The 18,876-nt window shown below is 49.7% G+C and overlaps 4 protein-coding genes across 4 annotated transcripts; 1 reads left to right on the forward strand and 3 right to left on the reverse strand.

Moving 5' to 3' along the window:
- Nucleotides 1-949: 949 nt before the first annotated feature.
- LOC129582452 (kelch-like protein 12) lies at nucleotides 950-3,755 on the forward strand. Its single transcript, XM_055473964.1, has 6 exons — nucleotides 950-988; nucleotides 1,500-1,651; nucleotides 1,717-1,993; nucleotides 2,074-2,341; nucleotides 2,429-3,052; nucleotides 3,547-3,755. Exons 1-6 carry the CDS (start codon nucleotides 950-952, stop codon nucleotides 3,753-3,755), a joined length of 1,569 nt encoding a protein of 522 aa, XP_055329939.1.
- Nucleotides 3,756-5,729: 1,974 nt separating this feature from the next.
- On the reverse strand, nucleotides 5,730-7,964 carry LOC129582453 (uncharacterized). The gene has a single exon (XM_055473965.1). The coding sequence runs from the start codon at nucleotides 7,962-7,964 to the stop codon at nucleotides 5,730-5,732; it is 2,235 nt and encodes a 744-aa protein (XP_055329940.1).
- Nucleotides 7,965-10,600: 2,636 nt separating this feature from the next.
- LOC129582454 (kelch-like protein diablo) lies at nucleotides 10,601-17,386 on the reverse strand. The gene is made up of 11 exons (XM_055473968.1): nucleotides 17,047-17,386; nucleotides 16,465-16,748; nucleotides 16,117-16,402; nucleotides 15,580-15,873; nucleotides 15,136-15,488; nucleotides 12,757-13,157; nucleotides 12,356-12,632; nucleotides 12,005-12,290; nucleotides 11,276-11,902; nucleotides 10,925-10,987; nucleotides 10,601-10,827 (listed from the first exon to the last, which is right to left on the reverse strand). The coding sequence occupies exons 6-11, from the start codon at nucleotides 13,020-13,022 to the stop codon at nucleotides 10,601-10,603; spliced, it is 1,746 nt and encodes a 581-aa protein (XP_055329943.1). The 5' UTR covers nucleotides 13,023-13,157; nucleotides 15,136-15,488; nucleotides 15,580-15,873; nucleotides 16,117-16,402; nucleotides 16,465-16,748; nucleotides 17,047-17,386.
- LOC129582455 (kelch-like protein 17) lies at nucleotides 15,247-17,297 on the reverse strand. Its single transcript, XM_055473969.1, has 7 exons — nucleotides 17,047-17,297; nucleotides 16,642-16,748; nucleotides 16,465-16,592; nucleotides 16,117-16,402; nucleotides 15,712-15,873; nucleotides 15,580-15,642; nucleotides 15,247-15,488 (listed from the first exon to the last, which is right to left on the reverse strand). The coding sequence occupies exons 1-7, from the start codon at nucleotides 17,295-17,297 to the stop codon at nucleotides 15,247-15,249; spliced, it is 1,239 nt and encodes a 412-aa protein (XP_055329944.1).
- Nucleotides 17,387-18,876: the final 1,490 nt, after the last annotated feature.

Raw genomic sequence — 18,876 nt, forward strand, 5'->3', positions numbered from 1 at the left:
TGTTTATCTGTCTAGGAGACCTCACTGGTTGCATAATTTTACTCTTTACACTTCATAATCATAACATTCATACTACAAATTTTTGCTACTATTTAAAAATGTATTTACTTCCACGCTTCGGTCATGCAGTGCCCGCCAGAAGCGAGTGCACTTTCCTAGTAAATTTGGTTTTGTGCACAATTCGAGGCGAAATACATGTAGATATTTGAGATCTCGGATGGTCCACAGTACAGGATGAAATTGAATAAACTGTATTTGTTACGAATTAGACACTCTGAATCGTACTTCTGTGGTATAACCAACGGCGCTGTATTCTTTCTTAACCTCAATAACCTGCTCGCTAAGGAGCCAAGTTCAGCCAACCCTACGAGTCAGTCGTTATTAACGACTCGTTAATCGGTTATTTACATAGAAGTATAGATTGGTGAAACCGAAAACTACGCAGCTAGAATCACTTCAGTAAGTAATACACTTCGTTCAACCTTTTTCCGATACAGAACGTTTCGTGTACACAGTGCCTCGCATTCAGGCAATACTGATTTTCTGCTTCAAAAACTGAGTGGACCGCTTTCCTTGTGTCCGCTCAAAAACAGTTTATCGAGTGAAGTCATCTTACATTTGGATTTCTTACCCATCCACCCATTGTTTCAAAAACCGGAGCAGAAAAAATAAAATTTTCGCATAAAAATCCGTGCTCTGGTTCTTCTTTGCCTCGGCCATGGTGGCGGCAGTACCTGCTTCTTCGGACGTCTTTGCGATATAGATGATTGCCATGGTATCCGGGCAAGTGACATCCCAAACCCAAGACTAAATGTTTCTAATCAACAAACCGCTCACCGTGACCTTTTGGAAGCCTAGTGGATCAACGAGAATGCGGGATAACTAATAGCCTAACACTACTGGAAATGCTCCCGGCGAAAGCAGTTGCGATCACTTTTCGCCAGGCATCATGGACATATCACTTGATAAGGTTCACCGTTTCCACAAGGTAGGAGGGCTCTTTTGAAGAAACAATCAAAATTTTCAAATGCTCCCGGCAAAACGAGATTGTGAGTACTTTTCCCCATGCATCACGGAACTAACGGCTATCGTCAACTAAAACTTAAAAGGTTCAACGATATACGTTAGTTCCGCGACGACTGTCTGGACTTGACTGCCCCCTCCAGCTGGCAGTTGCGATTGTACCCTACTACTGACGTCAGGACAAGCTTGAAGTCCACACAATCATTTGAAGAACGGTACACTGAGTACAGTATTTTGAGTTTTCTCAGTTTTCTGATTTCGCAGAACTGCATATTCCGTAGTCTGTACTGCATGTTCCTAGTGATAGAAAACTTGATTGCGATTTAAACGTTCTGAATCTCTGACTGTTTGCTGTGCCATTTGTAACGATGTCGAATCCAAACAGTTTCCGCAGATCATCCTCCTCACCGCTGTCTGGCTGAGTTACTGCGCGGACTGCGAGAACAGCAATCAACAGGAATCCTGTCGTCGTGAAGGGCTGCGAAGAGTCCGCGGTGGGCATTCCTTGCCATCGCAACGTCCTCAGCGTGCACAGCGCCTACTTTGGGGCCGTCTTCACGCAGGACTGGAAAGACTCATCGCAGCCTGTCTACCAGCTGCAGAACATTGACAGCTACACGATGAACGAGTGAGTACGCAGTAGCTGGTCGTTTTTCCAGTGTTGATGACGAAATGTGTGATTTCGACGGCTAGGTTGGTCCAATACGCCTATACCTTGGATGTTGAGCTGAACGACGACAACGTGGAGCGCATCGTGGTTGCCGCGCAGTTCCTGCAGATGGGTCCGCTGGAGTTGCTGTGCTGGGACTACGTGGAGCAGCACATGTGCGTGTCCAACTTCCTGGCTGTATATTCACTAGCCTCCAACCACCCCCATCCCCGTCTGGCCGCGGCAGCGCTGGAACTCATCCATCTCCACTTCCTACAGGTGGCGCAGAGCCAAGAGCTTTTGAAGATGGACCCGCAGCAGGTCACATAGGAATTAAATGTGACGGAAAGACTATTCTGAACTATCCAGTTGGCATGCGCTCTCTTTTAACTTGTTTCCAGGTCACTGCACTGTTGGCATCGGCTAACGTGGACGTGTTCAGCGAAGATCAGGTTTTCGAGGCGGTGCAGCGCTGGTTGGATCACGACCGTCCGGAGCGCTTGGAAGACGCCGCCGCCATCCTGCAGGTGATCCGTGTGGCCTTCCTGAGCGAGCAGTGCCACCAGGAGTACTCGATAATCCTCACCAGCGCACTTACGGTTACGCCACCGTGTCCGAGTCAAACGGTCGGCGGGTCGACGCCGAACCCCAACCCACGGCCTTCATACGGTAAGGATCCTTCGTTTTATCGCTGTGATTTTGTGATTTGTGGTAAACCATAGACGTTTCTTGTACACTTGTTGTGTTCGGTGTCAGGAGCGCTGGACGTGATTCTGTGTTTGGGCGGTACCGGTGCGGATCAGTTCGGCAGCGAGGAAGGCAGCGTGGATGTCTTCTGCCCGTCGATCCCGGCCGTGTGGCGTCTGCAGGATCTGCTAATACTCGTCGAGTGCTGCTCCGCGGCGCTGTTGGACCCCGGCTGCATCCTGATCAGCAGCATGCACTGCGTCGGGACCGTACGGCGCAACAGTCACTACACCGGGTTGCTGGATGAATGGCCAGAGACCGCTCCCGTCCCGACGACCACGCGCCAAGCGGGCGCTCTGGCCTGCCTTAATGGTCGCATCTACGCGGCCGGCGGTTTTGATCCGTATGGCATAGAAGGATCTAAAGTGGCCCTGTCCTCCGTGGAGGCGTACGATCCCCTGAGCGATTCCTGGAGCGCCGTCGCCGCGCTGCCCGTCGGATTGATCGGTTTGGCGATGGTGGCCCGTGAGGGGCGGTTGTACGTCTTCGGCGGAGACGACACGGAGGGCGTGCCGAATGCGACGTTCTCCTACGATCCTGCAACGAAGGCCTGGACAAGGCTGGCTGATATGCCCACCGCGCGCACCGGCTGCCGTGCTTGTGTGGCGCCCAATGGATTGATTTATGTTACCGGTATGCTGGATTCAGTGGATTGCTCTTTTTTATTGATTGATTGAAGAACATCACATATGCTAAGACTAGTCAAGCCACCACGCAGGCCACTACGTAATTTGTTCCCATGAGCCAGTTACATAATATGCTTGCTTTTATTAAGCAGCGTTAGTTTGGCTGTTATTAAGGGAAATGCTACTGCTGTGTTAAGTACGTTGCCTTTTAACCCGCGGGTGGATGGAGATTTTGGTTGTTTTTGTAATGTTTAAATTACAACTGTGTACCGTGTGCTCGCGCTTGCATTATTTTATTACATAATTATCGTACGGGGTTTAGGTTGAGAAACGGGGGATGCGGCACTGCGTGTGCACGTGGAAGCGTACGACCGTGTTGCCAATCAGTGGCACAGAAAAGGCAGGTGTGCTAAGTTCTATCGCCGGTTGTCGCAGCTTGTCGGAACCCTGACAGCTGTCGATGATTGACCGGGTTCGATATGTCGTGCTCTCTGATCACAGGCGATCTGGTGGAGGAGCGTTCGGATCACGAGTGCGTCTGCGTGGGTGGAAGGCTGTACGTCATCGGCGGGTTCTTCGTCAACGGCGTGTACCACGACAGCATCGAGGTGTACGATGAGGAGACGGACAGTTGGGCACTGCATGAGTGCCGGCTGCTGCAGGCCAAGTCGCTTTTTGGCTGCGTGGTGATGAAACTGAAGCGCGAATGAAGCGGACAGCAACTCGCCAGTACAAGCGTAATGATGCACGGAGCTCTAGCTGTGACTGATGAGGGGCGGATTTCGGTTGGTTTCGGGTTACGTCGGGAATGGTACACGTGCGGTGGTGCATTCCTGTGGCATCCCTGTTGTACGTTTGTTTGGGACTGCCCAAGGCAGCGATTTGCGGAAGTTCCAGCTATTTGTTTTATGATACATGTTCTTGCTACTTAATTTTCTGGGGGAAAGGAAAGTGAACAAACTTTTATTAAATTTGAAGCTTCATACATTCACGGCAGGGCAACAACTACTGTACACACTCCTGTATTAAGACTGAAAAACGCAATTAAATTCTCCGCTCAGAGTGCCCAAAACTGATGCGGCATTTCCTTTCATAATAACCAAACTAATCCGCTGTTTAAGAAATGCCGTGGATCTGCTTTCGCCGGTCTTTTCCCTAATCAGACGTCCAGAGGAGTTAACTATTTAGCAATTAATTTCGGGTTCTCTGTCTTTCTGTTAATGTTGCCTAAATACTGGGCAGAGCCAAATAATTACGGGCCAGAGGTCATCTCCCTAGCCGTAACTTCGATAGGTACAGTATAATATGTATTACGTAGTACAGTACCCAGTTACTGTACCCTAGAAGGAAAAGCATGGAAGTACAGAAGCATGGCAGCTGATAATCGAAGATCGAACTAATGCAAAGCAAGCAGTCACAAGGGAAATGACAAAATTACAAACAAGTCCTCTTGCCGGAACAAAATGTGTAAAGCGGCACTGCAGGCCAACCAGTAGATTGGCATCAACGAATCTTATAGGTCACTGTCTCGCGCTCATTGATGGGTCATCAATTGACATTTGACACGATAATTATAGTCTGTAGCCTGTGCGATTCATCTGCAACTACGACTGAAACAGGTTGTATTTCTATCTTGCAGCGCAACATATGCAACGGTACCATGCGGAAATTCTGTCGCATGCGTTCTCACAAATAAATCCATCTGGCGGAGGACGTCATGACCATATTGCATTACAGCAGCCCGGGGCAAGTCAGAGCGGGCTTCCCTGCCGTTCATGATTCGGCCTCTCTGATGCTTTAACTGTTTATGTGTTAATGCTTTGACCCATGCTGCATGATGGCGTTTTTGCTGCCTGTATTCAGCTGCGCAGGATGCAGGCCAGTCTGGTGCCAGTTCTTAAAACAAATTTCTTTTGAGTGTTTTTTGTTAATAATATTCTGTATAGCAGAAGTGGCGGCCGATTTGGCTGCAATAGTCACCGCGAGCAGCGCCGTTGGACCAGACCGGATCCGGCAGCAAAGACTTCATCTGATAATTTTTTGCCGTTTGATAAGCAAGCAGCAGCTATAATTAAACGATGCTCTTAAAGCATCTCAACTCGACTGTACACATACAGGCTGGAAAAAGATGCAAGGTCACGAATCACTGTGCCAACGGGTGAACAGGGGAACGATTCCGAAGCGGTCCATCAACAATTTCACTGGCGTCGTCGGATAGTTTGCGATTGCCCGAATCGCATTGCGCTGTGCAACGCTTAACTTCTCTCGCAGGGACGCAGACGCTCTGCTCCACACAGTGGAACAATAGTCCAGATGAGACTGGACAAACGCGTAGAAATGTCCCACACGCTGAGAATCGCACAGGCCGTCTTTCGCACGATTTATGAGAGCAATTCCATGACTCACACTTTTTTGGACTTTATTAAAATGTTCAGTCCGTTTTAAGTGCTGGTCAATTATCACCCCCAAGTGCTTAACGGATGTTTCTGGTTCTAGTCGATGACCATTCAACACAACTGTAGGTTAGCTATCATTTTTATTGGTTAAATCATACTTTGGGGCAAAGTAAAGAAAGAAACATGCAAACTACAGCAAGAAAATCTCATTTAATTTATCCAGCCCTTCCATCGTGCCAAGCACTGACGCCGCGTTACCCCGCTGAATCTCTATCGACAAGCGCTGTCTTAAAAATTCATGCGAGCGTGCTTCGCCAGTTTGCTGCTGAAGTCTCTTCCCAGTTCTTTGATAAATGCGATTGCTGACGGTCCCCATGGGCCCATGGTTTCAAAGGCTATTGGAACGAATAGGTAACGGCCAGCTAGGTAAATATAGAGTCTGGATTTCTTATCCTCAGCTTGCACGGCGGCCGCTCCCACTGTGGTCGAAGTTGCTTTGACATGTGACGGCGCAACCGTGTCTACACATGTCACGTCCCATGCGAGACACAGCCCGCGTTTCCATGCAAATGTCGTGCAACCGTCCGGGCGGCGTTCCGTAGTGTGAGAGGTTCCACGCGGCTCCAGTTTTGCGGGCACACCGGCGGACACACATCCTCGGCAGATGATGCTGTTAAGCCCGCCGTGGCGCGGGTGCCTTCCGGCGGAGAAAACACATGACAGCCCGTGGTGACCGTAACCATCCACGGGTTTGAGACATTTGACGCAGTCGTGAGGTTCACAGATCGTGGCGCCGAGGCGGAGACCAACGCTGATCTTCAATTCGTCGTCGCCCAGCAGGTTACCAATGTGAGCGGATGGCAGGGCGTTCAACCAGATCCCGGCTTCAGGTCTGGACTGAGCAAGCAGGCGCGCTGTATTTATCTCGTCACCCTGAAACACCTCGAGCAGGGAGAAGAGGGAAACGTTGCATAATGGCAAGTCCCAAGCCTTTTGGGACTTCCGGTATGCTAACTCGGGAATCTCAGGCTGGCGGGCTTTCAGTTTCCATGACTCCACTGCACCAGAAACATCGACAACACCGTGGTCAGGCAGTAATGAAGAGAGCAAGCCGGATACGGAATGAATCGAAGCCAAGAAGGCTGGTAAAGATAATTCTTCCGACCGACGAATGCCAATTCCACCTCTGCTAACCGGCAGGGTTGCCTGACGCCAAGGCGGGTAGTCGTTGTGGTTTGTTCGTACGTTTGACAAATTCTGGAAACAATCGCGCATCGTTTCATCCAGCTGATATAGCAGGGCGGGATATTTCCATGCATTACAGCACCGCAACATATAAATGATTTTCGGGGCGCCGAGACAGTTCTTCAGTAGGAACAGTGCTTGGTGGCTGGGAAGCAGCTGGAGCCGTTCGCACACCACCTTCAAGGTGCTGGCTTTCTCGATGAGTAGCGGGCCAATTGCTTCATCTAGAACAGGCGCGCCAAGCAGGGACAGGGTAGACGCCGACAAAATGCGCAATCGCGGGAAACGGTCAATGAATTCCGCTGTGACATTTCGCTGCGAATCGAGTGTTCCACCAAAAACAAGTAGTTCACATTTGGCTTCATTGACCTGCAGTCCGATAGCACGAGCGCGTTCAGTTATCCGGCTGAAACAATCCGCCACTGTCGCCGGAGCTCCGCCCATGGTCCCGTCGTCCAAGAACCATGCGTTGAGTTCGGTGTTCAACGAGGATACCAGTGGGTGCAGTGCGAGGCTGAACAGCAGCGGGCCTAGTGGGTCGCCCTGTTGGACACCGGATTCCGACGATAATGTCAGGTCGTCCACGTAGAGGGTTGAGTAGGCGGCGGTGAGAAAATCGCTATACTCTGGAAAGCGCTCTTTCGCTGCGGTCAAAACGGCTTCACGAGACAAGGTGTTGAAGGCGTTTTTGAAATCCACCTTGAGAACAACCTTGGTCGTGTCGCCAGTGGATTCGAGAAATTTCCTGGTCGCGTGAACAATCGCTTCTGCTACGCCGCGCACGTTCACTCCCAATTGTTGCGGAGACAAAATGGCTGCTGAACGGTCTTTTAGTCGGGCGCAAATTATCTTAGCTGTCAACCGCCGGAGGGTCATCCCAATCGCGATGGGGCGCAACCCGCCTTCCTTCTTTCTTAAGGCGATCAGTTTGCCACCAAAAAATGTAGGGCGTATTTCAGCGGGAATGTTTCCGTCGACGGCGATGTTCATGACGGTCGCCAGAGCGTCGCACAGGGGGGCGGAGTGGGCGTCCAGCTTGGCTCCGACCATATCTGCAAGGTGCTGCGGTCTTAACCCATCCGGCCCCGCGGCAGATCCCTTTGGGAAGCTGTGAACGGCAGCGAAGACTTCTTCCCGAGTAATGCGGGCGGCCGCTTGAGGGGGCGGATCGGAGCGAACTACAAGGGGTGGGTCGCTCTCGGGGTGCTTTTCACGGAGTTCTGCAAGAACGTCAGGAGTCGGTCGGAGGACAGCGTCAGTCGACATGACGATTCTCATTGCCCCAGAAATTGAGCCGTCGTCAATTTTTTGCCCAACCTTGCGCACAAGATCGTCCTGGTCTGTACGCTTCTGTCTGTCCTGGTCCTGGCGGGCGGCGAAGGTGTAGGAGGGACTGCGGCGCCACTATCAAAAATCCCGATGTTCTGCTTGACCGTGGACGCTAGGGACGCTGAATGTCCGGACTTGCTCTTTACGGGCTGGCGGAGAGCCGTGGGCGCGAAGGACAGCAACTTCGACCAAGAGTTGCTGTCATTATTGGTGGCGACCTGCTGGAGAGCTTTCAACAGCGACGCCCTGGCGGCAGGCCTTGCTCCATGTGGGATTCGCCGCATGATTCGTTCCTTCGATGGGCGAAAGGGTTCTGCTGGGGGCGTGGGTGCAGGTACGGAGGAATTGTCGGTCGTGGAAAGTGTGACGGGGATTTTCTCCATAGTCGTGGACAGCGTTTTTGGGCAAGCGTTCTTGTGGTTTCCCCATCCTCGTAGCTGCTTGCCACAACCAGAGCAAGAAAACAACTGCGACGGCATGTGAACGCTACAAAATTGAAGCACACAGGCAGAACAAGAGCTCTAGGGAACATAAGAACGAGACCGTTCAACGAGGAAACGACGTACCCACATTACTTGGGGTTCATATAAATTCCCCCCAAGTAACATTGTCGAAGGCCCAATTTGTATCACATGGCGATTCACATAAAACCGAACATTCACTTCACAATCGAACCCTGTAGGTTCGTTCTCTTCACGATTACGAGCAGAGGACACAAACATTAATTTAGATTTTTTTTTCATTAATTGCAAGGTGGTTGGCCTTAAACCACTCTGTGATAGTCGGTAGTGCACTTTCTAGCTTAGCCGCTGCAGCCGTCTTGGTGTCCGCCGTGACATACCCGATGGTATCGTCGGCAAAGCTTTCTAGCCGCACATCTCCGACAACAGCTTTATGAAAATCATTAAGGTAAACAGAAAACAAATTTGGGGCGAAGATCGATCCTTGCGGAACACCAGTGTTGACTTCTGTCCATCGTGACAAACGCGTCCCGCACTCGCTGCATTCTGTCAGTCAGGTACGATTGGAACCACGACAGCGCTGATGATTTTGCTCCGATATCTCGGAGCTTTTTCAACAGCGTATTGTGGCACACCGAGGGAAATGCGGCCTTCTGGTCAAGACGACGTAAAACTGCAACGACTTTTCTTTTGTCTACTGCTGTCTTCCACTCCTCCGTTACTTTCAACAGTAACGTTTCGCATGAATGAATGCCCATTTCGGAAACCAGATTTGTTAGCCGATAACACATTCCGATCTTTTAACAATTTTACCAGCTGCATTTGGGCGGCTTTCTCAAAAACTTTGGATAGATTACACAAAAGAGAAATCGGCCTCAATTCATTCGGCGAAGTCGGATTGGTGCACTTTGACAATGCGATGACATCAGCCATTTTAAAAATTGTGGGAAACGTATGCTTAACAAAGCACTGATTTATTACAAAGTAAGTTGGTTATCGGCACAATTAACAACGGATAAATCTTCTGCCACAGCTTTTGTGGAATTCCATTCGGGCCAGGGCATTTTTTTTGCTCAGTTTTTTTAGAAAAATGTCAAACACGGTTTCCGGCGTAACCGATTCAAACTCAAAGGCAGCTGACGCGTTTTCATCCGGCACACAGGCTGGCGGATGTTGTACACCATGCTCCCCCATGCTAGCAAACGTTTCATTTAACTGGTCCATATCAAACGGAAGATCATTATTCTGCTTGCTTTGTTTAGCAGTTTATTTATTTCACGCCAGATAATTGCAGAATTTTTACGATTTTCGAGAAAATAACGCTGTTTTGCACTTTTGATCGCGAGATACAGCTCTCGTTTTAGCCGCTTAAAATGTTGATTATTACCCTGGTAGTCCACGGTATTTTTCGAAATTTTTTTCCGCTTATAAGCAGCATTTTTTTCTCTCGCTAAGTGCCTAATTTTTTCGTCAATCCAAGGAGCATCTCTTTGAGAAATTCGTTTAGATTTTATAGGAAAACATTTATCAACTATCGCAAACAGAACACTGACAAAACGACCAAGTTGAGTGTGTGAGTGAGCTGTGAGCCGACAGTCGCCTTTCAACGATAGCCGTTAGTTCCGTGAACTTCCGTCATCCACGGGGAAAAGTACTTGTAATCTCGTTTTGTCCCGGTTTCTTAGTGATCTGCCAGAGTGGTGTATGGTGACTACGCGCTAGCAACATTATATCGGCAGTCGGGTATTCATCACATATTCGTCTAATTTATCCACAGCAAAACCAAGGCTATAGTTAAATTAAGGTAGCAAAACTCCAGCCCTCATGGCTTTGACAATTTCTCCACATAACGCATCTGACAGATCGAGAGCAACGTGTTACCAGTTAAGATACAACTCATCAAATGACAAACCAAAGGCTCCGTCATGCCTAACTCGAATGGATTTATTATTCAGATTATGCCAATGCGATGTACGACGCGGTCATTGTTTTAAACATCCTGAATACTGTATAGGCATTCATTCATCGGCGGTACCCATTCCGAGAGCCGATGCTTTCCCCTGCACAGATGTAGCGCGACCACTTTCCTTCAGAATCGTAAGACCAGCAATAGCGCGTCAACGGTCATTTAATGGGCGCGCTGCGCGGTCCGCGCTTCAGCTTCATCACCGCACAGCCAAAGTGCGACTTGGCCTGCGGCAAGCGGGACTCGTGCAGCGCCCAGCGATCCGCGTCTTCATCGTACACTTCAATGCTGTCATGACAGCTCGGACCACCGTATCCACCGAGAGCGTACAGCTTCCCACTGGCAATAGCGCATCCGAATTCGTAGCGCGCCCTGACCGTCTCTCCTGTCATCACATACAGCCATTTAATATCAAGACTACCAAATAAATCCACACCTACAGTTGGCGGCAAATGTGCAAGTTAGGTTCGAAGCTTACCCACCTTTCTTAAGCCACTGATTGGTGGCACGATCGTACGCCTCCACATGGCGCTCTGAGTTTCCACCTACAAGATTAACCGCAAAGTAAAATGCTTCGTGTAAGCACGCACTGCTCCAAGTTACGAAATGCAATCGACTGGTCCACCGAAAGAGCATACAAAGTTTACTCAAAGAGTTTGTACAGAGCTGCCGCTCTGACAGTAGCGTACTGATGAAAATGAAAACCCCGTCGACGACTGGACTCGAAAGCCGGTTATCTGAACCACCGAACCACACCGACTGCATTACTATTTCACCTTCAAGATTCTAACGCACGGTGCGACCAGGTTATCACGAACCGTTGATGCGCTTACCAACAGCGTAAATCAGCCCACTGGGCGCCACACAGGCAGCGGCCCCGCTGCGTGCCGTCGGCATATCGGCCAGTCTGCTCCAGGCATCCGTTGCGGGATCATACGAGAATGCCAAACTGCAACCGCAGCGGTCTTCACCGTTGCCACCAAAAGCGTACAGCCGCCCGTCACACGCCACCAGCGCCACGGAAGCCAGAGCAACGGGCAGCGCGGCGACGGCGCTCCAGGAATGACTGTCGAGATCGTACGCCTCCACCGACGACAACAGTATCGAGCGGCCAGCAATCTTGTCCCGTGTGTCATACCCGCCGACCGCATAAACCCGGCCGTTCAGCGCGGCGAAACCGGCGGCACTGCGCGGCGTCCGCAGGCGGGGCTCATCCCACCACTGATCATCCAGGTCCGTGTAGCGCCGGTCGCGGTGGACGGTCATGATGGCGCGCGAGCCGCAGATCATCATTGAGCTAGCGTCCAGCGCCACGACACCGCATTGCTCGACCTGCACGGGCAAATCATCCAGCCGCCACACGGCCGGGATCGCCGGGCAGAAGACGTCCACGGACGCTTCCGCTGCGCCGTCGTAGGCCATGCCGCATCCACCCACGCACAGGATCGCATCCTGCGCACCTGACACCCATCGTGCTTATTGGACGCAGTGGTGAACGACAGATTTCCGTCGAGAAAATAGCAGATCGCTATCAAGATTACTGCAACTTCGATGATCCTTACCGCACGAATGCCGCGGATTAGTTGTTCTCGTCGTTTCGGTCCCCTTGGTCAGTTCACTGCCCAATTCGGAGGAACGCTCTGGCAGCCCAGCCGGTGCACTGGCTAGTGTCAGCTCGTATTCTTGTCGCCCCTGTTCGCTCAGAAACGGAACACGAACCACCTGCAGGACGGCATGGAGGTGCGCCAATCGTTCGGGGCGATCGTGATCTAACCAGCGCTGCACCGCCTGCAACACCTGATCCTCGCTGGTCACGTCCACATCATCCGCTGCGATCAGCGCAATCAGCTGCGAAGAGAAAAAAAGCTGCAAATTGGCTTACGTAGCGGCATATCCACGACAGGAGTTGGTACTTGTTGCGCATCCATTTGGAGAAAGTCGGGGCGCTGAGTGAAGTGGAGAAAGTGTCGACGGATCAGACCCAGAGATGCCTCGATCATATGGGAGTTGTGGTGGTTGGAGGCCAGAGCGTGGATGTCCAGGCAGTCGGACAGCTGGAGGTGGTCCTCCACATACTCCCAGCACAGACTAGCCACGGCAGCCATCTGCAGGAATTCCGCCGCTTCCAGGATGCACTGCACGTTGTCACCATCCAGGCTCAAGTCCAGCGTGTACGCGTACTTGACCAATCTGCACAGTGAATCCAGAACGATCACAGTAAGAATAATTACCAGCGTAATATAAGCGTTTCTGACTGGTCTCAGTTGGCTGCCTATGGTATGCTCATTGAATTGAATTGCTGCTCAGTACTCACTCGTTTAAGGTGTGACTGTCGATGTTGCGCAGCTGGAAGGCAGGCTCGGCTGAGTCTTTCCAGTCCTGGGTGAACACGGCCCGAAAGTAGGCGCTGTGCACGCCGAGGACATTGCGATGGCAGGGAATGCCCGCCGCGGACTCTTCGCTGCCTTTCAACACAACATCGCAGAACGTCCCGGTCGACTGCTGTTCGCGCAGTCCGCGCAGAAACTCCTCAGCCCGACAATCATGAGGATGATCGCCAGAACTGCGTGGCTTCGACATCGTTGAGAACGGTACAGTTGGCAGTCAAGTAAGAACGGTTATTGAGGAAGAGTCAATTAAATCGGAATCAAACAACTCCCTATCAGACGATTCGGACCAGAGTATGGCGTTTGAACAGGGATTTGTGAGTGCAAACTTGAAACAAAAAAAACTGAATAACATGAGTTACATGACTGAACAGATTTCATTTGCAGCACCAAGCGAAAGTGTAATAAAACAGCGTAACTTACGTGTGACAGGCCTAGACTCCAACTCTGACTCTGATTCTGATTCTGACCACTCAAACTCTGACTCTGACTACTCAAAGTCTGACTCTGACCGCTCAAAGTCTGACTCTGACTCTGAAGGTTTCTTAGGTTTCTTAGGTTTCTTAGTTTACTCAGGTTTCTTAGGTTTTCTTAGGTTATTCTTAGGTCAGAGTCAGACTTTGAGTAGTCAGAGTCAGAGTTTGAGCGGTCAGAGTCTGAGTCAGAGCTTGAGCGCGGGCCTCAGGGGAGGGGATCTCAGTTTTGTTAGCATTGGTGACAAAGGGGGAGGGGAGTATTCAAAACCGTGAATTTTGGCGTTACGTAATTTATGGATGGCCCCTAATCAGCTAAGGATCCCTTGATCAGAGATCGCCTTGCAGGGTTTTTCTCGATCTTTTAGACTGTCTAATGCTTTCCTTGGACGACCGACTTGTGGTCTTGTGAGCGGTGCGCCGGTGGCTCCATGTGTACAAGTACGAATGGGTCTGGTCCTGGTTTAGCGCCATTTTATGCTTCTCCTAATTACATATAAATAGGAGTATATAATAAGCGATAACGTGCCGCTTTGTAATCAGCGCGCCCTGCGGCGATCATTTGTTTGCGTTTCGACAAGACAGCCCTCCTACCTTGTTAAAACGGTGGACTTTATGAAGCGATATGCCTGGCGAGAAGTGCTCACAGTTGCTTTGACCCGGAGCATTTTCATGCACTCTGCCGCATTCTTGTCGATCCGGCAGAGTGCATGACATGCTGAAGGGAAGCTCTGGCCACTTCCTTCAGTTGCAAACCACTCTTCAGTATGACGGTTCATACAAACTGTACGTCAGCCAGTTGTACCCGTGACACTATACTTTCAAAAGGTCACGGTGAGCGGTCATTGACCAGAAACACTTGGTTAAGAAAAATTCCTCCTGCGAATACTTCAAAAAATACACCGCCGTCTAGAAAATTATCACACCGACGCATGTGCTGTGTTATTTGTCAAAATTTCGTTATATTAATGTCGCAGCGTAGGAGCACGATTCACGGTTTAGAACCCTGCACGGCTCCGCGAAAGTGGCGTCTTTAGCAACCTGATATCCTGCTGATCGTGACTGAAACCTGAAATGAACCTGAAATTGGTTCACTTTCGATTTTGTGGCCATACGTCTTTCACAGCAAAGTTTCACGAAGATCGGGTAATAACTAGAGTTATGGTACACAACAATGCATATAATCTTTTCGCTCATTTTAGTTGGCCCTATCACCGCAACCGAATGTTGCGCGCGCAAACGGTTTTCAGAACAATGTATACAAAACATTTAGCTTTAGAATGACATGAAATATTGCAAAAAGTGAGAAAGAGTGCGCGATAGCGATAGTTTTAGTGTATGTATCCCTTTTTCGACGCTATGTACCGGGCCATTTTCCTTAAACTTTTGCTACCGATATTATGGCGATATAGATGTACGCACTAACCGTAAGTACAAGTCCGCTTACAATCACAATTCGCAAAAACCCATTGGAAGATAATATCACTGACCTTGTCCCATGTTCGTAACAAATGCACTTTAGTTGATCCTGTACAGTAGAACTATCCCCAATCGGAACCTGCTGCTTTCACCTCGGAGTTTCGAACGGTGAACAAAACCAAAGTATTTCTCAAATTCGCCATAGAAAAAATTAAAGGCATTATTATAATAAAAGGTCAGCATCATACCTCAACGTAACACATTCAGGGCAACCGCAGCAACATGTTACCAACATAAGAAACCATCTTTTATCCAATAGCAAATCAACTGTTACGTCTCATGTTAACAGGAAAGGATTTTTCATTCACGGCGCTGCTTTTTATTCAAAATTATGAATAAAATAACTTGACACACCTTTATTCATCGGCTGTATTCATTCCGAGAGCCGATCGTTCCCGGTTCGCAAATTTAACGCGACCTCATTCGTTCTTTATCGTAGCGCCAGCAGTAGCGCGTCAACGGCAGTTATTGGGCCCGCGGCTGCCCACGTTCCCTTTGATCGCGTTTCAGCTGCATCATGGCACAGCCGAAGTGCGACTTGCCTTGCGGCAAGCGGCACGCGTGCAGCTCCCAGCGGTCGGCGGCTTCGTCGTACACTTCGATGCTGTCATGACACTCTGGACCACCGGTACCGTATCCACCGAGAGCGTACAGCTTCCCATTCACACTGGCACATCCGAATTGGTTGCGCGGCATAAGCGTATCTCCTGTGATCACACAGCGATAATGAAGTCAGCGTCACGACCGTCCGTTAAATCCATAACGAACACACTCACATAACCAGTATTGTACACCTACCTTTCGTAAGCCACTGATTGGATACACGATCGTACACTTCCACGTGACACTGTTCATTTCCCCCTAAAAGATTCCGTGTAAGAATAAGACTGGCCATTTATGCAAACCATTAAAACAGTCAGCTGATCGAACTAGCGTCCAGCATCACTGCGCCGCATTGTTCGACGTCTACTGGCAACTCTTTCAGGCGCCAGACTGCCGGTATCGAGGGGCTGAAGACGTCCACCGAAACGCCCAGCTCGTACATTTGTTCCATGCTGCATCCACCAACGCACAAGATTACTTCCGGTGCACCTGTAAAAAGATTAATAAAGTATTTGGCTTTTTTCAAGAACATAAAGGAGTTCAAAAGATGATTTCACCATTTATTTTGACGTTAAACCAAACAATCGTACCACTAACGGCTCATCGACACAACGTCAACAAAGTACAAATACAGTGCCAACCGTCATGAGGGCGGAGAAAATCTACGAAATTTGGCACCATGTACCGCGTCCTTTGATTGACATCCTTCACTGCACCCTGCACGACCCTTACCCACTGAATGCCGCGGGTTCGTCTGTTTCGTTGTGGCAGTCCCCTCGGTCAATTCACGGCCCAACGCGGATGGCCCCTCCGGCATCACGGCCGGTGCACAGGAAAGAGCCAGCGCGTATTCCTGCCGACCCTGGTCGCTCAAAAACGGAACACGAACCACCTGCAGAACGGCCAGCAGATGCACCGATCGTCCGGGACGGTCGTGATCCACCCAACGGATCACCGCCTCCAACACTTGGTCGTCACTGGGCACGTCCACGTCGTCCGATGCGATCAGCGCAATCAGCTGTAAAGAAAGCCAATACAAGCACGATTACGCATTAATGTTAAATCGCCAACTGTCAGTACCTGCTGCGCGTCCATTTGGAGAAAGTCTGGCCGCTGAGTGAACAGGAGAAAGTGTCGACGGATCAGGCCCAGAGCGGCCTCGACCATATGGGTGGTATGGTGTTGAGATGCCAGAGCATGGATGTCCACTGTCCAGGCAGTCGGCCAGCTGCATGTTTTCTTCCACGTGGTTCCAACACAGTCCGGCCACGGCAGCCATCTGCAGGAATTCTGCCGCTTCCAGGATGGACTGCACGTTGTCAGCGTCAAGGCTCAGGTCTAGCGTGTACGCATACTTGACCACCCTGCACAGTGGATTCATAACGATCGCAAGTAAGTCCTGAGCCCAGTGAATATACCAAACTAACGCCACCTGCGAAAAGCTGGTGTGAAGGGAACATGCGGACTAACTTATGGACCTGCCGACAGGCCGGTTTTTTTTAGCAAATTTGAGGGGGTAATTTTAGCTTAAAGAAGAAGAAATAATTTCCAGGGTTTCTGGCTGGGCTCAGTCGGCTATCTATGGTATGCTCAATAAATTGAATTACTACTACTGGATTACTAGTCAATTCAATAAATTGTATTGACTACTTAGGTACCCACTCGTTCAAGGTGTAACTGTCGATGTTGCGCAGCTGGAAGACAGGCTGCGATGAGTCTTTCCAGTCCTGCGTGAAGACGGCCCGAAAATAGGCGCTGTGCACGCCGAGGACGCTCCGATGGCAGGGAATGCCGGGCGCGGACTTTTCGCAGCCCTTCAGAACGACATCGCAGAACGTCCCCCGTCGACTGCTGTTCACGCAGTCCGCGCAGGAACTCTTCAGCGCGACAGTCATGAGGAGCGTGATCGGCATAACTGCGTGGCTTCAACATCGTGGAGAATGGAAAAGCTGGCAATCAAGTAAAAACGGTTATCGATGAAGAATTACTTAAGTTAACCAAAATCAAACAAAAGACCAGAGTGTGGCGTTTGAACAGTGATTTGTGAAAAAAGTTCAAAAAACTCAAAAATTAATAAGACTGGAGGAATGTTTCACTTGCAGGCTGAGTTGCAGCTGACAAAGTATGAATAAACAACGTAACTGCCAGTCCGAGAGGCTCACAGAGCATACAGGAAACTACTCAAGCCTGCGTATTACAGTAAGTAATGGTTTTATTGAAGTTTCTGACTTTCTGAAATAAAGTTAATAAACCAATCGGGATGACGGATTCCTATCCGCCAAAGGTAACCGCTGATGCTGGATGTAACCAGTTGGTGCACGGTCGCAGAATCGCATGGCACCGGCAGCTCGAAGAAATCTGGACACGTGGTTCAGCTTGCAGAAAGTTCTAAACGACGGACATATTCGTTTTTGGGACATGGATACTTTTTTTACCCTTTAGTGATTGAGACATTGGGAGTATAATTTAGCCCCGCTCTGAGTGAACTGTTACATTGGAGCATATCTAAAAATGCATGCGCAATTGACGATTCTCGCCCGGATGGCGCCTTGGGGTGGTTGGGAGCCGTGCGACTCAGGTGCGACGGGAAGTCATCGTAGGCCCATAGAAACAAGTGCTTATCCCGGCACTTTTTAAACAGCGCGCGTTCGCAAACTGTACTGTTTGTTAACTAGGCAGTTACAGGCAAATTCAGAAAAAACCATCCTCTGCAAATCAGGAAAAAATGTGCGATAAAAATGCTTACTGCCTTCTTAAATTAAGTGGCAGCTCTATGGTCACGTTATTACTCTACCGCCTTAAATTTTAGCACACGACCAGAAACAGAGCGCATGCGTAGTTCTCCTGTTGGCGCACTGTAAAATCCCTGTTTGTTAGTGACGTCAAAATGACACACTGCCAGTCTGCAGTCCAGGCGAGAATCACGAATGCGCCACCTCCGCAGCGGCGGCTGCTTACCAGGGCCCTCATTCTAGCAGCATTTCATGCTTTTCCAAATCATATTATGTAAAGACTCGTATCTGTATGATAACCGATAACGTCGGGTGGGTTTTGAATCCGCGTGCCATGCAGCGCCCATTCAATTGCGCATCAACATCACAACCTTAGTTTCACTTTCAACCTTGTCGAAACGGTGACCCTAATCAAGCGATATGTCCATGATGCCTGGTGATAAGTGCTCGGAAGGTGCTTTCGTCGGGAGCACTTCCAGTAGTTGTCCCGTTTCTAGTTGATCCGGCAGAGCGTAGGACGTGCTGAAGGGAAGCGGCACAATTGTCACAATTCGTCAAGGAGATGTACGCAGAAACACTATATCATACCACGGTATAAAAGAGATAAATCTCTGGTAGCGAATGATGCTGAACGTAGCATGTACAAAAATTCAGTACTTTTCGGCATGTTTTCGTCAAAGGCATCAAGTTGTAATTAAGGGCGTAAACGTGTGGCACGGCCACACGTTTTCAACTTCGGCCATTGTATTTCTTTTGTCTT

This window comes from Paramacrobiotus metropolitanus, unplaced genomic scaffold (genome assembly GCF_019649055.1).
Source record: "Paramacrobiotus metropolitanus isolate TYO unplaced genomic scaffold, Prichtersi_v1.0 Parri_scaffold0000007, whole genome shotgun sequence".
Taxonomy (NCBI): domain Eukaryota; kingdom Metazoa; phylum Tardigrada; class Eutardigrada; order Parachela; family Macrobiotidae; genus Paramacrobiotus; species Paramacrobiotus metropolitanus.

What these genes read in the sequence shown, in the direction of transcription:
- LOC129582453 (XM_055473965.1), bottom strand. Translation starts at nt 7,964, where the DNA reads ATGAGAATCGTCATGTCGACTGACGCTGTCCTCCGACCGACTCCTGAC.
- LOC129582455 (XM_055473969.1), bottom strand. Translation starts at nt 17,297, where the DNA reads ATGCCGATCACGCTCCTCATGACTGTCGCGCTGAAGAGTTCCTGCGCG. An exon ending in GACAGTTACACCTTGAACGA is followed by an intron (nt 16,749 to 17,046) that starts GTGGGTACCTAA and finishes TCCACTGTGCAG; the next exon opens with GGTGGTCAAGTATGCGTACA. An exon ending in CGCAGTGATGCTGGACGCTA is followed by an intron (nt 15,643 to 15,711) that starts GTTCGATCAGCT and finishes GGAATCTTTTAG; the next exon opens with GGGGAAATGAACAGTGTCAC.
- LOC129582454 (XM_055473968.1), bottom strand. Translation starts at nt 13,022, where the DNA reads ATGTCGAAGCCACGCAGTTCTGGCGATCATCCTCATGATTGTCGGGCT. An exon ending in TAATCCGCGGCATTCGTGCG is followed by an intron (nt 11,903 to 12,004) that starts GTAAGGATCATC and finishes GATGGGTGTCAG; the next exon opens with GTGCGCAGGATGCGATCCTG. An exon ending in TGGGCTGATTTACGCTGTTG is followed by an intron (nt 10,988 to 11,275) that starts GTAAGCGCATCA and finishes TTAATCTTGTAG; the next exon opens with GTGGAAACTCAGAGCGCCAT.
- LOC129582452 (XM_055473964.1), top strand. Translation starts at nt 950, where the DNA reads ATGGACATATCACTTGATAAGGTTCACCGTTTCCACAAG. An exon ending in AGGTTCACCGTTTCCACAAG is followed by an intron (nt 989 to 1,499) that starts GTAGGAGGGCTC and finishes GTCGTCGTGAAG; the next exon opens with GGCTGCGAAGAGTCCGCGGT. An exon ending in TGGATTGATTTATGTTACCG is followed by an intron (nt 3,053 to 3,546) that starts GTATGCTGGATT and finishes CTCTGATCACAG; the next exon opens with GCGATCTGGTGGAGGAGCGT.